This window comes from Hemiscyllium ocellatum, chromosome 28, assembly GCF_020745735.1.
Source record: "Hemiscyllium ocellatum isolate sHemOce1 chromosome 28, sHemOce1.pat.X.cur, whole genome shotgun sequence".
NCBI classification, from domain to species: domain Eukaryota; kingdom Metazoa; phylum Chordata; class Chondrichthyes; order Orectolobiformes; family Hemiscylliidae; genus Hemiscyllium; species Hemiscyllium ocellatum.
Window position 1 is genome coordinate 23,300,652 of NC_083428.1, and position 19,614 is coordinate 23,320,265.

General features: G+C 39.6%; 1 protein-coding gene across 1 annotated transcript; it reads left to right on the top strand.

The window, feature by feature from the left end:
* The first annotated feature begins 566 nt into the window (after window positions 1–566).
* Window positions 567–13,697, top strand: LOC132829002 (cytochrome b-c1 complex subunit 10-like). The gene is made up of 3 exons (XM_060846260.1): window positions 567–675; window positions 10,132–10,266; window positions 13,451–13,697. Exons 1-2 carry the CDS (start codon window positions 626–628, stop codon window positions 10,247–10,249), a joined length of 168 nt encoding a protein of 55 aa, XP_060702243.1. The 5' UTR covers window positions 567–625; the 3' UTR covers window positions 10,250–10,266; window positions 13,451–13,697.
* Window positions 13,698–19,614: the final 5,917 nt, after the last annotated feature.

The following is a 19,614-nucleotide window of genomic DNA, read 5'->3' on the forward strand; positions in this document are numbered from 1 at the left end:
ACAAACCCTATTACGGGGAAATCCTGCGGTGCTGGGACTGAACTCATGCTGTTTCTTTTATTTTACACCACAGGTAGATCTGGAGGCTGGAGGTGGAGGTGATATATTAGTATTTGTTCCTCCCCAAAAGAATCCAACTCTTTGAGAAATTCAGTTTTCTATGATTTTATTTATTTATTTATAGTCGATTTTGTATTTCTTATTCAAATCTTTTGCTTCTTTTTGAAAGATTAGTCAATTCAAATGCTTTTTGATGAAGATCTCCCTATTTGTGATAGCATCAAATAACCATAGGTGATGCAATGAGGAAATTATCTGCGATCAAACCCGATTCTGGTCAAAGGGGGCAGCACCGAGCAACTCGACATAGAAACTTCACTAAAGACCCCTGGCGGGACCTATCATAATTACAATTCTGATTGCGGCCTAATTTTTTAAAACTTCGGCAGTATGAATTTTTGCTTAAAAATAAGAACGGGGTTTAAGGGAGCATAGATGTGAGAATGTTTGTTTCCATGGTGAATTGATGTCTTATTTATGACAGGCGCTGAGTGGGCCGGCCTTCACGTGGGGTCTTGGCGCCGCCATTTTGTGGTGCGGAGCGGGACGGCGAGCGGATGCCGAGATGTTGGAGAAGTTTATCGGACCCAGATATGTCCAGTTGGTAAAAAACTGGTAAGGACGCGAGCTGCCAGGCCGGGGCCGTAATTAAGGTGATATGGAGGGTTTACTTTTAAGAGAAGATGAAAAGGGCTGGGCGCCGGACTCTGCTAAGTCCCTGCTTTGCAGGAGGGCCAGAGGCTGGATTCACCTTGACAGTCCTTTCTCTTCTCGACCCTCTTTTACACCCGCTCCCTGTATCCTGGCTTGTTTTCAACACAAAATAAAACTCTTCTTGCGGCGCAGGTTATTTTTTGATTTGTTTCCTTGATTCAACTGGCTGCCTATTTTGTTGAGTCCGTTTACTTATCAATTGGAAATCACGAAGTGTCGTTCTGCTCCCCAGTTAATCCTTGGTGTTAGTGGTTTTATTTATTCGTGCCTGTGATTCACTTTTATCTTGATTGGAAAGCCCTTGGATTGAAAGCGTAACGCTCTGTGATTAAAACAAACTATTAGAAACACTCAAAACTCCCAACATCTGTGCATACAGTTACCAAGATGTAGAGGAGCCAGTGTTGGACTGAGGTGGACAAAGTTTTTTAAAAATTACACAACTGTGCAACTGAGCTGATATACTGAACAAACCTAGATTGCTGTTAAGTCTTTCATCTTTTACAATGGGTTGTAGGTTTCAGTTCATTAATATGTAAATCCCAGAACTACTATTAAGTCACATTCTCGAGATAGCATTAAGATTTTATTTTAAAAAGTGACACTTCAGCTCAGACAATGCATTAAAAGTGTGAGGTTAGAACTTGTCTGTATCCAATCTTGAGTCAGACTGGTTCTATTTCCAAAGTAGAATTCATAAAATATTACATGTATTGACTGTCAGCAGATTGCGCGCTTTTGGAGCAAATTAGAATGTACCTGAAAATATAATTCTGCAAATGCAAATTCACCCCATACACTTATGTCTGTGTGAATGCACACAGATATATGTGAGAGGGGGTGTATATGCACGAGTGTATGAGAGAGGGTCTGCCTGAGTGTGAGAGCATATACAAGTGTGTGAGTGTTTAGTGTAGTGGTGTCATCTGTAGTATGACTTGAACCTGTGGTCCTGGTTGAGGCCATCCTCATGCGTATTGAACTTGGCAATCAGCCTCTGCTTGGCCACTCTGCATTATTGCATATCCCAAAGTCCACCTTGGAGGATAGTTACCGAGGCCAAATGTCCCTGATTGCTGAAGTGTTCCCTGACTAGGAGGGAACATCCCTGCCTGCCAGTTGTGCGGTGTCCATTCATCCATTGTTGTAGCATCTGCTTGATCTCATTGATGCCTTCAGCGTATGAGATACACGATGTTGGCTGAGTCACATGAGTACCTGCTGCGTAATTGGTGAGTGTCATCCATGTCGATACTGTGACACATCTTGCAGTGTTTGCCATGACTGGGTTGTACAGTGTTGTGGTTGATGTTGTCCTGAAGGCTGGGCAGTTTGCTGCAAGCAAAAGTCTAAGGTTTGGCGGATGTTTAAAGGTGAGAAGTGGAGGCATAGGGAAGGTCTTGGCAAAGTGCATATCCTCATCGAAAATGCAAAGAACATGGTGTAGGTTCTCCACTCCTGGGGAATACTGGATAACAAAGGGTACCTATCGGTTGCATCCTGTATCTGTCTCCTGAGGATGTTATGATAGTTTCTCGCCGTGGTACTTGAAAACTGGCGATCGATGAATTGAGCATTGTAACCTACTCTGAGGGCGTCCTGGAGAACCTTCAGGTGTCCATCACGTTCCTCCTCATCTGAACAGATCCTGTGTATACGTTGGACTTGTCTGTAGGAGAGGACTGCTTTAATATATTTAGGATGGAAGCTAGAGAAGTACAGCATCGTGAGGTTATCTGTGGGTTTGCGGTAGAGTGAGGTACTGAGGTGCCTGTCCTTGACAGAGTTGCATGTGTCCAAGAGTGAGACAGATACTAAAGAGTAGTCCATGGTAAGACTGATGGTGTGATGAAACTTGTTAATATCACTATGTAATTGTTTCAGTGACTCCTCGCCATGGGTCCAGAGGAAGAAAATGTCGTCAATATACCTGCTGTATAATGTTGGTTGGAAGTCCTGCGTGGAGAAGTCTCGTTTGAACCTGTGCATGAAAATGTTGGTATATTGGGGTGCAGTTTGGTCACTGTGGCTGTTCCGTGTATCTGGGTGAAGAACCAGTTGTCAAAGGTGAAAATGTTGTGGTTGGGGATGAACCGGATGAGTTGTAGGATGGTGCTCAGCGATTGGCATTTGTTGGTATTGAGTACTGAGGCTGTTGCAGCAATGTTGTCATTGTGGGGGATACTTTTGTAGAGTGTTGAAACATGCATTGTGTTGAGGAATCTTCCCGGTTTGACTAGTCCATGGGTGCTGAGTTTCTGTAAGAAATCTGTAGTGTCGTGACAGAAGCTAGGGGTACCCTGTGCAGTGGGTTTCAAGATGCCCTCGACATAGCCAGAGTGGTTTGCACACAGAGTCCCATTACCTGATATGATGGGACATCCAGATGTGTTGGTTTTCGTATCTTTGGAAGGCAGTGGAAGTCCCCTATGTAAGAAGTACATGGGATAAGAGTGTATAGGGAACTCTGAAGGACTGGATCAAAAGACTTGATCAATGTGTTTAGTTCACGGGTGTGTTCTTTGGTAGGATCGGCCAGTAGTTGCCTGTAGTGTTCCTGGTTGTTCAGTTGTCGGTACACTTTTTTGCAGTCGTCAGTTCTGTTCTGAAGGAAGATGGCTCCCCCTCTATCTGCTGGTTTGATGACGATGTTGTGATTAGTTTTGAGAGTATGGATGGCAATGCGTTTTGACCGGGTAGTGTTTTGCTCTTCCTTGTGGGTGCGTCTGATGAATCTGGCATCTACACAATTTCTGACTGAGCGTACATGTTAAGGAAATGTGTGAATGCCCGTTGTATCAAACAATGGGATCCTGTGTAAGAACCTCTCTGGCTCTGTCAAAGGCATCTTGAAATCCACTGTACAGGGAACCCCCCCCCCCCCCCCCCCCCCCCCCCCCAGCTACTATCATGACAATATATTATTTCAGTTGCGTAATTAAAAATCACACAACACCAGGTTATAGTCCGACAGGTTTATTCAGAAGCACTAGCTTTCGGAGTGTTGCTCCTTCATCAGGTGGTTGTCAAATAAACCTGTTAGACTATAACCTGGTGTTGCATGATTTCTAACTTTGTATGCCCCAGTCCAACACCAGCATCTCCAAATTATTTCAGTTGCACAACACTGTAATCGTTTGCTATAAATTCTTTGTTTTGTGGTTTTGTTCCACAGCTACCTGATGAAGGAGCAGCTCTCCAAAAGTCCAAATAAACCAGTTGGACTTAAACCTGTTGCTCTATAACCTTTCATGTGATTTTTTTAAAACTTAGAATTACCAAGTTACTGTTTTGATTGAATTTAATTCTTCAGAATTGAAAGAAAGTAGAATAGAGAAAGATATTTGCCTCATCTCCCACCTTCCAATGCCCTAACCGCTCTGTCCTGGTGCGGTAGCAATTTCCTTACATTTTCAGTTTAAATTTTAAAAATTCTTTCAGGGTTGAGCTTCCCTGGCTTGGCCAGCATTTGCCCATGAGAAGGTGGTTGTGAACTGCCTTGAGTTGTTGTAGTTGACTTGATACACCCACAATGCCTTTGGGGAAGAAATTGCAGAATCTTGACCCAGCAATACTAAAGGAATGGTTTTGCAAGTTTCCCTTCAAGCCACTCAGCCTCCTGACTTAGAGTATTTTCTAAGTCAGGAGGCTGAGTGGCTTGAAGGGAAACTTGCAAATGGTAACTGCTGCCCTGTCTTTTACTTGGTAGTGGTTGTGAGTTGTAATGTGCCATCTACAGAGTTTTGGTGATGTACAACAATGCACCTTGTAGCTGATACATGGCTCCTACTGTATGTTGATGGTGGACGGAGTGAATGTTTGCAGATGTGGTACCAATCAAATGAGTGATAATAAAATTGTTTTGTTGGTCATGGCCTGGTATGTGTGGCATGAATGTTGCTTGCCACTTGTCAACACAAGTGTAGGTATTATCCAGGACTTTCTGCATTTGGACATAGAATGCTCCAGATTTTCAGGATTATTGAATAGAGCTGAACATCATACAAGCATCAACCAGAATCCCAACTTCTGACCTTAAGATGGTGAAAAGACCATTGAAGCAGCTGAAGAGTGTTGGACCAAGGATGATACTACCCTGAGGAAATGATGCCCTAAAGCTGAATGACTGATCTTCAACCGTGGTCTTCCTTCATGCTAGAGAGGACCCTGACTAGTATATAGTTTTACTTCTGATTTCTATAGGCTCTGGTTTTGCTAGGTTTCCTTGATGTCAAGGTTAGTCCGTGTCCTCTTTCGTGAACTTGCTGCTCACAATGTGGTGGCCTGTCCGTTATGGAGACCAAATGCGAATTGAGTGACCACTTTGTGGAACAACCCTGCTTAGTCCTCAAGTATGATCATGACCTACCAGTTGTATGCTATTTTAACTTACTATTATACTTGTACTCTTATTTCTTTCCTTCGTCAGTTGCAGTAGTCCGTTTTGAGGAACAGCAACTGATTTGGCACTTTGCAGCCTTCTGGACTCAACAATTCAAGACCACGAACGCTGTTTCCCATTTTAAGTTTCCTTTGCTACGTAGTGGTCTGAACCTTTTTTTAAATAGCATCATAGAGATGGAAACACAGATCCTTTGGTCCAACTCATCCATGATGATCAGATATGCTAAATTAATCTAGCCCCATTTGCCAACACTTGGCCCATATCTGTCTAAACCCTTCTTATTCATGTACCCATCTGGATGCCTTTTAAATGTTGCAATTGTATCAGCCTCCACCACTTCCTCTGGCAGTTCATTCCATACACGCATCACCCCAGGCTACTCAGCTTCTCGCCATAGCTCAAACCCTCTAAACCTGGAAACATTCTTGTAAATCTTTTCTGAATCATTTCAAGTTTTACAACATCCTTCTAATAGGAGGGACACCAGTATTCCAAAAGTAGCTGAACCAATATCCTGAGCAGGTGCAACATGACCTCCCAGCTCATATACTCAATGCTCTGACCAACAAAGGAAAGCGTACCAAACACCGCCTTCACTATCCTATCCACCTGTGACTTCACTTTCAAGGAACTATAGACCTGTACTCCAAGGTCTCTTTGTTCAGCAACACTCCCCAGGACCTTGCGATTAAGTATATAAATCCTGCCCTGATTTATCTTTTTTTCCTTTCAAAAAGGGTTATTCTTTATTCTACCATTTGACACTTTAGAGTCCTAGAGATGTACAACACGGAAACAGACCTTTCGATCCAACTTGTCCATGCCAACCAGATATCCCAACCCAATCTAGTCCCACTTGCCAGCACCCGGTCCATATCTCTCCAAACCCTTCCTATCCATATACCCGTCCAGATGACTTTTAAATGTTGCAATTGTACTAGCCTCCACCACTTCATCTGGCGGATCATTCCATACACATACCACCCTCTGTGTGAAAAAGTTGCCCCTTAGGTCTCTTTTGTATTTTTCCCCTCTCACCCTAAACCTATGCCCTCTAATTCTGGACCCCCCCCCCCCCCCCCCCCCCCCGGAAGAGACTTTGTCTATTTATGCTATCCATGCCCCTCATGATTTTATAAATATCTATAAGGTCACCCCTCAGCCTCTGACGCTCCAGGGAAAACAGCACAAGCCTATTCAACCTTTCCCTGTAGTTCAAATCCTCCAACCCTGGCAACATCCTTGTAAATCTTTTCTGAGCCCTTTCAAGTTTCGCAACATCCTTCCGATATGAAGGAGACCAGAATTGCATGCAATATTCCAACAGTGGCCTAACTAATATCCTGTACAGCTGCAATATAAACCTCCCAACTCTTGTACTCAATACTCTGACCAATAAAGGAAAGCATACCAAACGCCGCCTTCAATATCTTATCTACCTGCGACTCCACTCTGCACAAATGCTTTGTTTTATTGCTAAAGCCCTTATCATTCCCTTTTGTCCCATTAAACAGTTGTCATTTAATCTCTCCTGTCCTATTCCCAATCTCTTTATTCTTCCTCCCTCCCTGCCTTTCATTTACATGAAACCTATTGCATCTCTACTTCATAATAGAGCCATTTCCAATTCAATGTTTACTCTTTCTCTCTATGGATGCTGCTGACCAGCTGAGTAGTTTCACTGCTGGAAATTTGAAAGCAAAACATCTGCAATGCTTTGGTTTTGTTTCTAATACATAAATATCGGTTGGGCAACACACTTTTTATTACTGATGGCAGTAAAAATATATCATAACTATTTGCAATTCCCTCTGTACAATTCATGTTAATTCTAAGGCTGATATATGGCAATAACAAATGGAGAAAAGTTACCTATTTGATTACGAATTATTGGAGTAGCATTGATTTATTCCACTTCTGATGTAAGGACACCATACCTCTCTCTTTCCACACATGCTGCCTCACCTTTTTGAGTTTTTAGCATTTTTGGCCTTGCTTATGATTTCCAGAACTACTTTGTGGTGCTATATGGATCCAGTTTGTTTTTATTGTTTACATCTTGTAACAAAGAACCTATTTCCTCTTTGAAAAGCATCAGTTTAAGTATTTGCATCACTAGGTAGTAGTTTATTTGACAAATTAATCTAAAACTTAATTTTAATCAGTTTTTAACTTGCCACAATTTTAATTTTGTCTTTGCTGCTCTGACCTGATTGATTGGATTCAATTCTTTGAATCCAATATTCCTTTGTATCTTACAATGAATTTCTCTAAATGCTATTCTCAAATCTGTGTATTGTATGTTGTAAAATTGTTTACAGCCCATCAAATCTGTATGGAGGAGCAAAGTATTCCTGTAGCAAACGAACTGCTGTGTTAACTAGTTTTTGTTAACTAGTGCAACTTTGCTTCTTTCTGTAACTTCATTGTGTTTGATTTTTGTTCTGTGCTACCTCCTAAATTTTGGCTATGTGTGGCTGATAGTCTGATATCTGGAGAAGAGTTTCTAAAACTTATTCTCATCCTGTAACTACCTCAATGTTCATATAATTTTCCTATTGCCATGTGTAACCAATTTACTGATTGCCCTGCACATCTCCTTTTGGTATGTAATTTTGATTTTTCCCACCTCCACAACCTCATTTTCAGTCATGTATATTATTGTATAAATTTTCCTTAACTTTTGGGATTTGCAATTCTTGCACAGGCTGCAAGTGCTATATTTATTCTCTTCTCCAACTACCCTAAAAAATACTTTTCCTGTCTCATTTTAAATAACCATGCCAAGTTACAATGGCTTATGAATAATGTCAAAACTTGGGCTGGCAGTGGAGGGTAATATTACCACATTTAGTGCTAGTTAATGACACAGACCTCAAAAGTTTCTTCATGACCTACAAAGAAGGAAAACATATAGTCATTCACTGTCATGATCTTGAGGGCCACCAATGACTGAAAGAGCAGAGTAGGAGGGAGGCTGATTTCTCAAAATATTTCCAACATTACAAGACTGAAATTGGAATATCTGGAATATTTGCCACTGGTTGGAATGGTGCAAATTCATGAGCCGCTCATAAGGTTTGCACTGCTGACGGGAGAATAGTTCACCTGATCATTGCGCCTGCTAGACTGAACGCTGTTTATTCTATCCATCAGCAGCAAACTGTAATAGTTCACTCATGTTACAGCAACTTGCACTTGTTGAGTCATACAGCACAGACACAGACCCTTTGGTCCAATTCTGCATGCCAAACAAGCCTTCCAAACCAAAACTATTCCCACTTGCCCATACCCTCTGAACACTTCCTATTAATGTACCTATCCAAATGTCTTTTAACCATCGCAACTGTACTTGCGTCTACCATTTCATCCTGCAGTTCGTTCCACATATAAACCACTCTGTTTCAAAAGGTTGCCTCTTGGGTCCCTTTTAAGTCTTTGTCCTCTCACCTTAAAAATATGCCACCTAGTTTTGAACTTCTTGCTCACCGGGAAAAGACCCTTGCTATTCCTTTTATCTATGCCCCTCATGATTTTCTAAATCAGACCAGAATGAGATCAATCTAAATACTATGCCAAAGGAGACTTCAGGAAATGTGATCAAAAAGCATTTGATATAGGGAAGCTGTTAGTGAAGAATTGCTTATGAGAAGATATTCCATACCTTATGGCTTAGCAACTGAAAATGCAGTCACCAATGGTGAGACAAATATTAAAAGAGGCACAGAGGGCAGATTAAATGAAAGTAAAATTGTTGTAGGATTGGAGGATGTTCAAGAACTTGGACGATACAAGATTATGGATTTTAAATATGAAGATTGATATTTTAATACTGAAGCATTTGTGCACTGGAGTTCGAGACATATCACATGGTACATTAGGCAAGCAAGATATCTTGCGAATTAGGATATGGATAGAGGAGCTTTGGATAAGTACATTTATAGAATGTATGGAGGTCAACCAGGAGAAAATTGGCATTATCAAATTTTCAGATAATCAATACATAGTTTGCAAATTTCAATAAAAGATGGGCTAAGGCATACAGAAATTCAAGGAGGTAGATTTAGTGACTTGAGTACAGCACATTCTCAGAGTTAGTAGGATGTAGAGACCGCAATTAATGTACTTTAGGTTGAAAACGACTGGGGAATGTAGTTCTTGGCTGGGTTGATAGACAATGGCTTTGATTGCCCTAATGATTAATTTGAGGAAATATCAAATCATTCAGGAGTGACACTTAAGGCAGCATAAAAAAAATGAGAGAGGTCTGAGGACCTGGGTATCATCGTAAGTGTGAAACCTGATGTTTTCAGATAGTATTACTATTAGGCAACATGTAGGTGGAAGACAGGAGGGTGTGAATAATAGACACTTGGGGGATTCTTGAGATTAGCAGTGTGGAAGTGAGAAGAGAAACCATTGAATGATGTTCTCTCCCTACAATTGGATAGGTGATCATTAGACCTGGTAAAGATAGACCTGGTCAACTAGACAATGGCGGAGAGATTTGGAAAGCTGGTCAGCCATCTCAAAGGCTGCAGACAATCTGCATAAAGTGCAGGTGGATCTTACACCATGGTTATATAGGGTGTCATTTGTGATTTTTAATTAGAGCTGTATTACTGCTCTGGCAGAATTGGCAGTCTCTATGTACAAATGTTAAATAAAAGCCTCTCATTAAGAATCAGTGTCACACATTTGTATATATTAGAAGCTATGATTTACCTGGCCCAGTTAAAAGATTTTGTTTCCAATATGTCGTCATGATTAGTTGGTATGGTAAACTTTAGATTTTTGGATTTCCACTATATTTGGATGAAATCTACAGGTCCAGTGGATAATTCTGTGATAAATAAAATAAATAATCTGAAGCTGTATTGTAATAGCCTTCTGCAGAACTCCATGACAACTTTCTAGATTGTGTATGTATATATAATCTTTTATTTTTCTAGGATTCCAACAGTGGCAACATGGGGAGGCGTTGGTTGTGTAGCACTGGTGTACAGTACAGATTGGAGAGTAATACTTGACCGTGTTCCATACATAAGGGGGAAATTCAAGGATGAATGAAGCAATCTTTTTTAATGGTAAGCCAGTTTATTCCTAAATTTGTGCAAAATTTTTTGCTACCTGCAGGTTGAGTAGAAATGTTTCTTTGTAACTATGCATACTAAAAAGTAATGAAGTGATGTGGTTACCAATGGTCAGTATGCTTGACAGTCTTTGGCTGTTGAAAATGTTTTGGGCACATCAACTTGTGTCAATGATATTCTCACCACCACAGTAGAGAGGTTTTAGTCCTAAAAACAAAGTGTTGGAGAAACTCAGCAGGTCATGCAGCATGTGTAGAGAAAGAGAGTTCAGGTTTCAACTCCAGCAATCAGGACTGAAGGTGGCTGGGAAAGGGACTTTATGCTGACAGTGGGATTGGGGGAGTGAATAGCATTAATGGAGGTAAGTCCCAGAGAGAAAGAGAGAATAAAGAGATTGTTGATAGGCTAAGAGACTGATAAATGCTAGACAAAGTGCTAGCAGGAAGTGTTAAATGGTTGACAATTGATTTCTTATGATGGAAGCACCCCAAATTAAACAGGACCAATGGGTGTGGGGGAAGCTTAGTGAACATAGAGGAAGGTGTCCGTGTTCTGAATTTATTAAGAATCTTGAAAGCTGTGAGGTACCTATGAGGTGTTGTTCCTTCAGCTTGCATTGAGCCTGGTCGGATCACTGTAGCAGACCTGTGACAGAAATACTGGCATGGAACATGTTACTGTATTGAAGTGGCAGGTGTAGGACACTGTTTGGCAGTGTTTTGTGTTCAGTAGATCTAATGCTCCCAAAACCCAACATATAGGGTTGGTTTCTGCAATGAATATAGAGTCAATGCTACCATTTACTTGTGACGTAGAATGGCAGGAAAGTGTACTTTTTCTGGGCAAATTTGCTTGTTTAAAAAGCATATGGCAATAGCTATTATTGACTTTTATTTCTGAAAATGTTAAGTTCTTAAATAATTATTGTTTCCCACCCATCAACAAGGCATATTGTAAGAACCTCAGATGATTTTCTTTTTGCCCATTATGCTACCTAAGCATCTTAACTGCTTCACCATTGACATCCCCTCCAGCAAAAGGTCAGATGTTTGCTACTGATTGGTTCTGAACATTACACATTCGCGACTCCTCAGATACTGAAGCAGTCCATGTTCAAATGCCAACAAGACCTAGCCAATATACAGGCATGGGCTGACAAGTGGCAAGTAACATTTACAACACACAAAAGCCAGGCAATGACCACCTCCAACAAGAGACAATCTGACACATTCACTGGTGTTGCTGTCACTTGAGTCTGCAAATATTGTCATCCACAGGGTTCCGTTGACCAAACATTCAACTGGATTCACCATATAAACATAGTGGCAACATGAGCAAGCCAGAGACTAAGAACACTGCAGCAAGTAACTCCCCTCCTAACTCTCCCAAAACCTGTCCACCATCAACAAGGCACAAATATGATAGAATAGTCCCCATTTGCCTGGACGAATGTATTGCCAATAATATTCAAGAAACTTGACACCATCCAGGAAAACGCAGCCACCTTGATTGGCATCACATCCATAAGCATTCATTCCTTCACCACCAACAATGAGTTGCAGCGGTGTTACTATCAATAGTATGTACAGCAAAAAAATCACCAAAAATTCTGAGACCGCTCCTTCCAAGCCCATGTTTCACTTCCACCTAGAAAGGCAAGGGCAGCAGATACATGAGAACAATACCACCTGCAAGTTTCCCTCAAGCCAGTCACCAATCTGACTTGGACATATTTCACTGTTCCTTCAGTGTCGCTAGGTCAGTGCTGGAATTCCTTCCCTAATGGTCTACCACCACCACTTTCAGGGCAATAAATGCTGGCCAGCCAGCTATGTCCACAGTGAATAAGAAAAATTGATCTCCAACAGACTTAGTTTTTGATAGCTAAAATGTTTTTAATCTGATACAGTTTGTATTCTCCTTCCACATAGTTTCACTAACTAAAAACAGTAAACACCGATCTTCCACAGGCCTTTGGCTTTTAACAGCATGAACATTGGTGCTAATTTGTCCTCCAGTCAGTGCTTTCTGTTGTGCTGTCTATATTCTGTATTATTGCTCTTGATGCCCACTTTGACAAAGTTATTTGCTACACCCCTAGTCCTGAAGAAGGGTTACACCCAAAAGGTTGACTTCTCCACCTCCTGATTCTGACTGGCTTGCTGTGCTCTTCCAGTCTCCTGCTTGTCTACCTTTGGTCCTTCATTACAATTTATAGTAGTGACTTTACATTCAATCATAAGGATTGTTATTTGACTAAGGTGCTTGGCAAGGAGTTTCAAAATAAAAAGGAAAGCGAGTGTTTATGAAAGAGTAACTAGTAAATTTGGGAGGACTGGCAAAAGGTTTGTTCAAAGATCATCTTGAAATATTGTCCTATCAGAGTACTGTATGACTTGTGATGGAATTCTTAAAGATTATTGGGTGATTGAGGCGTGGCTCCAACAGTTGGAAACACAAAAGTTAGTGGTGAAGTCATCGGAACAAAACGTTTGTTGCTGGGTTGTAGGTGGACACCAGTTGAAGACATTTGGGGGATTATGGGTAAGAAAAAAAAATTAAAATTGCAAGCAGTGTGCCAGTGAAGTCTGGTTAATAAATTTTGAATAGTATTTTACACAATCTATAATTTTATTGTATGGTCAATCATTGGATGCTTCATAATGGGATTTTCATATGCTAATTTTATTGATTTGGAATTTGTAGAATGTTGACCTCAATAAATTCATCTAAAGGAATTGGTCTCGATCAATCCACAAAGACCTATTTAATTTGAACATATTATTCTTCCTGGCATACCTCATATAAGATCTAAGACATGTACAAGTAGGAAGTGGCTACTCCGTCTATTAATTATTTTCCTTATTATTCTTCAAGATCCAGACTAATCTCTCCAAATTTTTTTCCTTATTCCAAAAACATATTCAGGTTGTATGCTGAATAGTTTCTTCCCATCTCCTCCAATATTTTTAATTCTACCTATGAATCCAATTACTGGGAGTTGCAAGAAACTGGATTATAGTTTCAGGAGCTTCAGCATACACTTTCTATGCCCAAAGAATTAAGAAAAGCATTTTGCTATGTAAACGTTTTGTTGGTGCTTTGCTGCCTTAGCTCAAGCTAGGACTGTTCTGTATTCAATATGTTTGTCTTATTTGCTGTGTTTTCTGCATTGCAGGATGTAGATGAACAATCGAGACAAGTGACCAATGGCTTCAGACATCAGGACAGTCTAAATTTTTCTGAACTGAACATTTCTGTTTTTTTTGAACTTTAAAGCAGAAGCAGGAAACATTATTATTTGCAGCTTTTGAAGTTGATGCGTTAATGTGAAACATACACTGCATCCACTTCAGCACTTTGTCTTCTGAATCCTAAACTACACCGTGAATATTTAAAATAAAACAATGAAAATCTTTACTCTATTGATGCATTTTGAGTATTTATAAACTCAGTCAATAGTCTTATAGTCTCCTGTAACCTCTGCATTTAAGTGTAATCAGGGAGCACTAAATCCCTAGAATTGTGTTGTATCTCAGGGTTAGCATCAGACTCGCCTAGGTTTAACATACTTAGTTGCAAACATTAAGGAATTTTAGTTGAAAGACAATCCAAACTTTTTTTTTATTCCATTCCTTGTACATATTGGGTCAATTTTAATGTGTTGTCTAATTTATAAGCATTTATCATTTACAATTCATGGTGTCTAGCAGCAAAAGATATTCAAAACCTTACATCAGCAAAACAAAATTGAGTGCAATTATACACCATTTTAAGAGAGTGTGAAATTGAGACAGATCTCTAATGCTTGGGATTAATGCAGAATTGTAGCGAATATAAACCTGCACAGTGCTTGGGGGGCGGGGGGGGGGGGTGTTGTTATCATTATATTTAGAATCTACATTCCTTTGCCAAGTGGTTTAGAATTATAGAATCTCTACAGTGCAGAAAAAGGCCCATGTCTGCCCCAATCCTCCAAGGAGCATCCAACCCCAATCCCCATAACCCCACATTTACCATTGTTAACCCACATTACCGATACATCTTTGGATTGTGGGAGAAAACCAGAGCACCCAGTGGAACCCACACATGCTGCAATTGAACCAGAGTCTCTGGTGCTGTGAGACAGCAATGCTAGCCATCAAGTTACCCTGACCTCACCATAAAAGTAAAATATGAGATTTGTCTTTGGGAGAAATTTTTTGTACCTCATTACCATTTTCCCAGTGAGGAATCTACCTGTTGAAGACTCGTCATTTAGTTTAATTTATTCTGTGTAGAGTATGGGCTTAGCTGGCAGGGCCAACATTTGTTTCTTATTTCTGCAAGCCTTAAACTGAGTAGCTTGTTAGTCATTTTCCCCTAATTTCTTATTCTTCTGCAATGGACCTCTAAAATCTCTGCAATCATGACTTCTGGAAACAGAAGTCAGTGCTACAATCCGATCACTTGAAGAATGGTAGTAAACTGAATGCAGTTTTAAGACAACTGATAGTTCTGTGGTCATCATCACTGAGACTATATTCCATTCTTATTAATTGAATTTAAATTCTGCCAGCTGCAGTGGTGAGATTTGAAACCAACCGAATATTAGTCTGATCCTCTATTACCAGACTGCCTGATGGATCAAGTGGTATCCTTTGTTGTAAAACATGCATTGATCATTTTTGGGATGTTGGCAATTGAGAAGAAATATAGCCATAGCAGCAAAAGAATCTCCTGTTCTTTGAATAGTTCATATAAATCCTGAGACACCAGCATTCCTCCTGCATTGTAAAAGATATCATAAATTTATCTTAAATTGAGGTTTTAATCCACACCTTCTATCTCCAAAATATTATTAAATGAACCCAGATGACCTTCATATGATTAAAGCAAACATTTTTCTGTGATAAAGATCATGTTGTTGAATTTACATATTTTGAATGCACAATTAAAGGCAATGCAAAGACTTAGTTGTGAAAGGGGATTTTGAGGAATTTTGGATTTTCCCTGCACTTCTGATTGACTCATCAATTTAGTCCCTGCTCTGTCGCCTCAGCAAGTCTTAAATACAATAGGACGTGCATTTCAGTTTGCAGTTGAAAAGAAAACCGCAGGTAAATCTAGCTATATCGACAAAGTAACACTAAATTTAAGAAAAATTTCCAAGTGCTGGGAATGATTATTTGAATACACGATGTGATAAATCTGGTGAACAGAGAAAAAGTGAGTATAATGTATTCGCAGATTGGTTAGAAATCCTCAAATTTTAACTGAGGGAGAAAAGCATCTGAGACTTAAAATGCAAAGCCTGTTGTGATTCAGGTTCAAAAGTGTTATGCTTAAAATTGACATAGACAATAAAAATTAGGATGTTTCTATTGCTGTTTAGTATCGAGCTGAATTTTTTTCAGAAAAAGTGAGGCAAAAATTATTACTCATTCTTAATGTCTAGAAAATATCAAACTGCTCCTGATAATTATGTTTCATATATTTGATGATTCTTGTACATTGCTCCATCATAATGTTTTTTAAAGGAAACAGCCAAATATACTGACATATCAAACAAACTGGGTGCATTACACCTAGACTACCTTGCAAAATAAATCCTTTGTTTCTTGGCAATCCCTTGCTTTTTTCTGTATATGTACAGTCAATCTGTAATTCACGAGAGTGAAGAAAATCAGTTACGAATACATTCATATAGCATTATGTTTATATAAATGAATTGGGAGTGAGTATAGGAGGTATTCATAGTAAGTTTGTAGATGCCACCAAAATTGCTGGTGTAGTGGACGCCAAAAGACATTTAGCTCAGAGTAGAATAGGACCTTGATCAGATGGGTTGAGGAATGGCAGATGGAGTTTAATCTATATAAAAGTGAAGTGCTACATTTTGGTAGGGCAGGACATTTACACGTATATGTGTACATAAGGTACAATGGTAAGGTCCTGGGGAGTGTTGCCAAGCAAAGAGACCTTGGAGTGGAGGTTCATAGTTCTCTAAAAGTGGAATCACAGGTGGACAGAACAGTGATGGAAGCATTTGGTACACTTGCATTTATTGGTCAGAGCATTGAGAGTCGGGAGGTTGTGTTGCAGCTATATAGGACATTGGTTAGGCCACTTCTGAAATACTGCACTCAATTCTGGTCTCCCTACGATAGGAAAGATGTTAAAGTTGAAAGGGTTCAGAAAAGATTTACAAGGATGTTGCCAGAGTTGGAGATTTTGAGTTTTAGGGATCGGCTGAATAGGCTGGGCTATTTTCTGTGCAGGGTCAGATTCTGAGGGGTGACCTTTACAGAAGTTTATAAAATCATGAGCAACATGGATAGGGTGAAAAGTCAAGGACTTTTCCCCAGGGTGGAGGAGTCCAAAACTAGAAGGCATAGGTTTCAGGTGAGAGGGGAAAGATATAAAAGGGACCTTTGGGGGCAACTTTTTCACACATGCCGCCTATATGAAATTGCTGGAGGAAGTGGTGGAGGTTAATACAACTACAACATTTAAAAGGCATCTTGATGGAAATATGAATAGGAAGGGTATAGAGGGATATGAGCCAAATACTGACAAATGGGACTTAACTTAGGCATGGACAAGTTGGACCAAAGGGTCTGAACATTTGTCCATGTTGTACATCTCTCTGACTCTAGTTAGCAGTTTTTCTTTGTAATATTATTCTTCCTGAGTCCCTTGAAGTACACAAGGCTCCATCTTCAAGCTAATTAGGATGATCTAATTAGCTCAGTGGTTAGCACTGCTGTCTCACAGCACCAGAGACCTGGGTTCAATTCCCACCTTAGGCGACTGTCTGTGTGGAGTTTGCACATTCTCACTGTGTCTGTGTGGGTGTGCTCTGGTTTCCTCCCACAGTCAAAAAATGTGCAGGTAAGGTGAAATTGGCCATGGAAAATTGCCTGTAGTGTTAAGTGACGGGGTAAATGTAGGGGAATGGGTCTGGGTGGGTTGCACTTTGGCAGGTTGGTGTGGACTTGTTGGGCTGAAGGGCCTGTTTCCACACTGTAAGTAATCTAATGTAAATCTATTTTGAAATGAAAGCAGGTTTTGTACTGAATGCTAAAAATTCTGATTTTCACTTTTTCAATATATTTAATGAACACAAGTCAGATATAATGGAAGGATTCTTTAAGATGTTACTGTCAGATGTTCTGCATTTTGGTAAAATTTTCTAAATGTGCAGTTTAAAGTTAGAGGAAACTTCACCTGAGAAAATTATTTTGCTTGTTTCCATAAGAGGACAGACGTGTCACGTTTCACAGAGCCTTGCCTACTGTTAACTTACTCAGCAAGTTGAAGAAAGCTATTTGAAAATAAAAGGAAGTACTGTAATGTTTAGGTCCTTCCTCCGTTTTCTGCCATATTTACGCTGATAGTGACAATAGAGTAGTGAATGAAATTTAAGAAAGTTAGAGTGGGGAAGAATGTGATATAAGTCAACTAAATTCTCTTTTGAAAAAATAGCAATACTCTATTTCTCATTCATATCTTAATTCTGGATTAGTGGTGCTGGAAGAGCACAGCAGTTCAGGCAGCATCCGAGGAGCAGTAAAATCGACGTTTCGGGCAAAAGCTCTTCATCAGGAAAGCATATCTTATATCATATTCATTCTTGATTCATAAATTAATGGAATATCATATGAAAGCTGTGGAAGATAGTTTATACTGATTTGAGAAGCTATACATATTCACATGTAGGACACTCGTCCTTTGCAAACAGGAATAATGTCCACGTTTTGCCTTTTTACAATTTAAGATAAGCTTGGAGGATGGCCATTTTCTGTTGCATTCTCAATGGCAATTGGATTGGTTAGAATTTAAACAAAGCTTCGCAGCTATCTATTCTCTGGCGCATTTTCCGTGGCCATACCTCTATTAATCGAGTCCCTCTTCTCATGCAACATTATCGTTCCCTTTTGAGATTGCAATTCTATCCTGATGAATTCATTTTGCACTGAACATTTTTTTTGATAATACTCTCACTCTATACTACCTAGTAACTAAAAATATTCATAACACTAGATGGTAGCATTGAGTTGGATGCAGTGTGAAAAATAAATTTTATACGGATGATCAATATATACTTAAATATTCAAATAACTAGGTTATTGAGCTAGCATAGATTTTGATATTAAATACTGCCAAAGCATATTATTTGACCATGAAATGGCTTAAAATGTTAACTAATACATTTTGATTTTATTGTAACAGAAAACTGATCGTCTGTTACTGATTGGTGTCATGTTTTGAGTACATTAGACATTGGCTCTGATATTATTCCTTAAAAGTTCATTTTAGAGTGCAAGTCCATTATTATCAATGTGTTTTGAAATAGAAAGAAAGTTGCATGAAATTTTCCTCCTACGTATATTCAACTTGATTACGATAATGCTTAGCTTTTGTTTATTGCTGTCAAATTGTTGATCTGCTCGTGCCCAAGATATGGTTAAGGTCGTATCCAACTCGATTAGTGATTTGATGAGGTTATCAACTGGTTTGTTGAGCCTTAAAGATAGGAAAATTCCAGGTTTAATCCCTAGCCCGAAAGTTAATTTCAACTGCGGAGATAGCAGAAGCACAACAGTCGATATTGGGAGCTCGTGGTATCTGCTGCTATTTTTACTGCCCAGATGCTTAAAATATGTAAATGTTTGATAATAGCAATGGGTTTGCCTGGAACATTTTACAATCAATGCTAAAACAAGGTCTTTTGAATGAGGCACTTGAGCTAAAGAGTATCCTTTCAACCAGAGAACTTTTTTTTAAAAAGAATCCCTACAGTGTGGAATTTCTAAGAGCATTTTTTCAACTTATTGTGATACTCAAGCCAATGTTGTAAAGAATAGCTCCACATTGGGCATGTTCGTTCTTTGATTAGTTTGGCGCGGGGCACTATTCCTGTAGTTGGTAATGGGCGCATTTTTACCCAAAAGTGACAAAGGGTTAAAACTTGTATATGGAATTGCCAACACACCAGGATTGTCCTGGATGTTGTGTTTTTTTTTATTGCATGCATTTATTTGTTTCAAAAACATTTGGTGTGTAAGACTGTTCTAAGGGGTTGTTGGGATTGGAGGCACAGCTGGCGATCTTGTGCCGAAAACTGCATGTATAGAATTGGTAGTCTTATCAATGGTATATCTGTCCTGTATATTGTATCCAGAAACTGTAACAATATGTAAACTTTGGATTGTTTGCTTTTTTTTGAAACTGGCTCATTTGGAAGCACATTCGTCTGAGTCAGAAGGTTGAGGTTCAAGTTGGGTGCAAAACATTAAAATTGTCATCGTTGCGTCCTAGCGGTGCTCCAATTTGGATCGGACATTAGACCGATTTTGG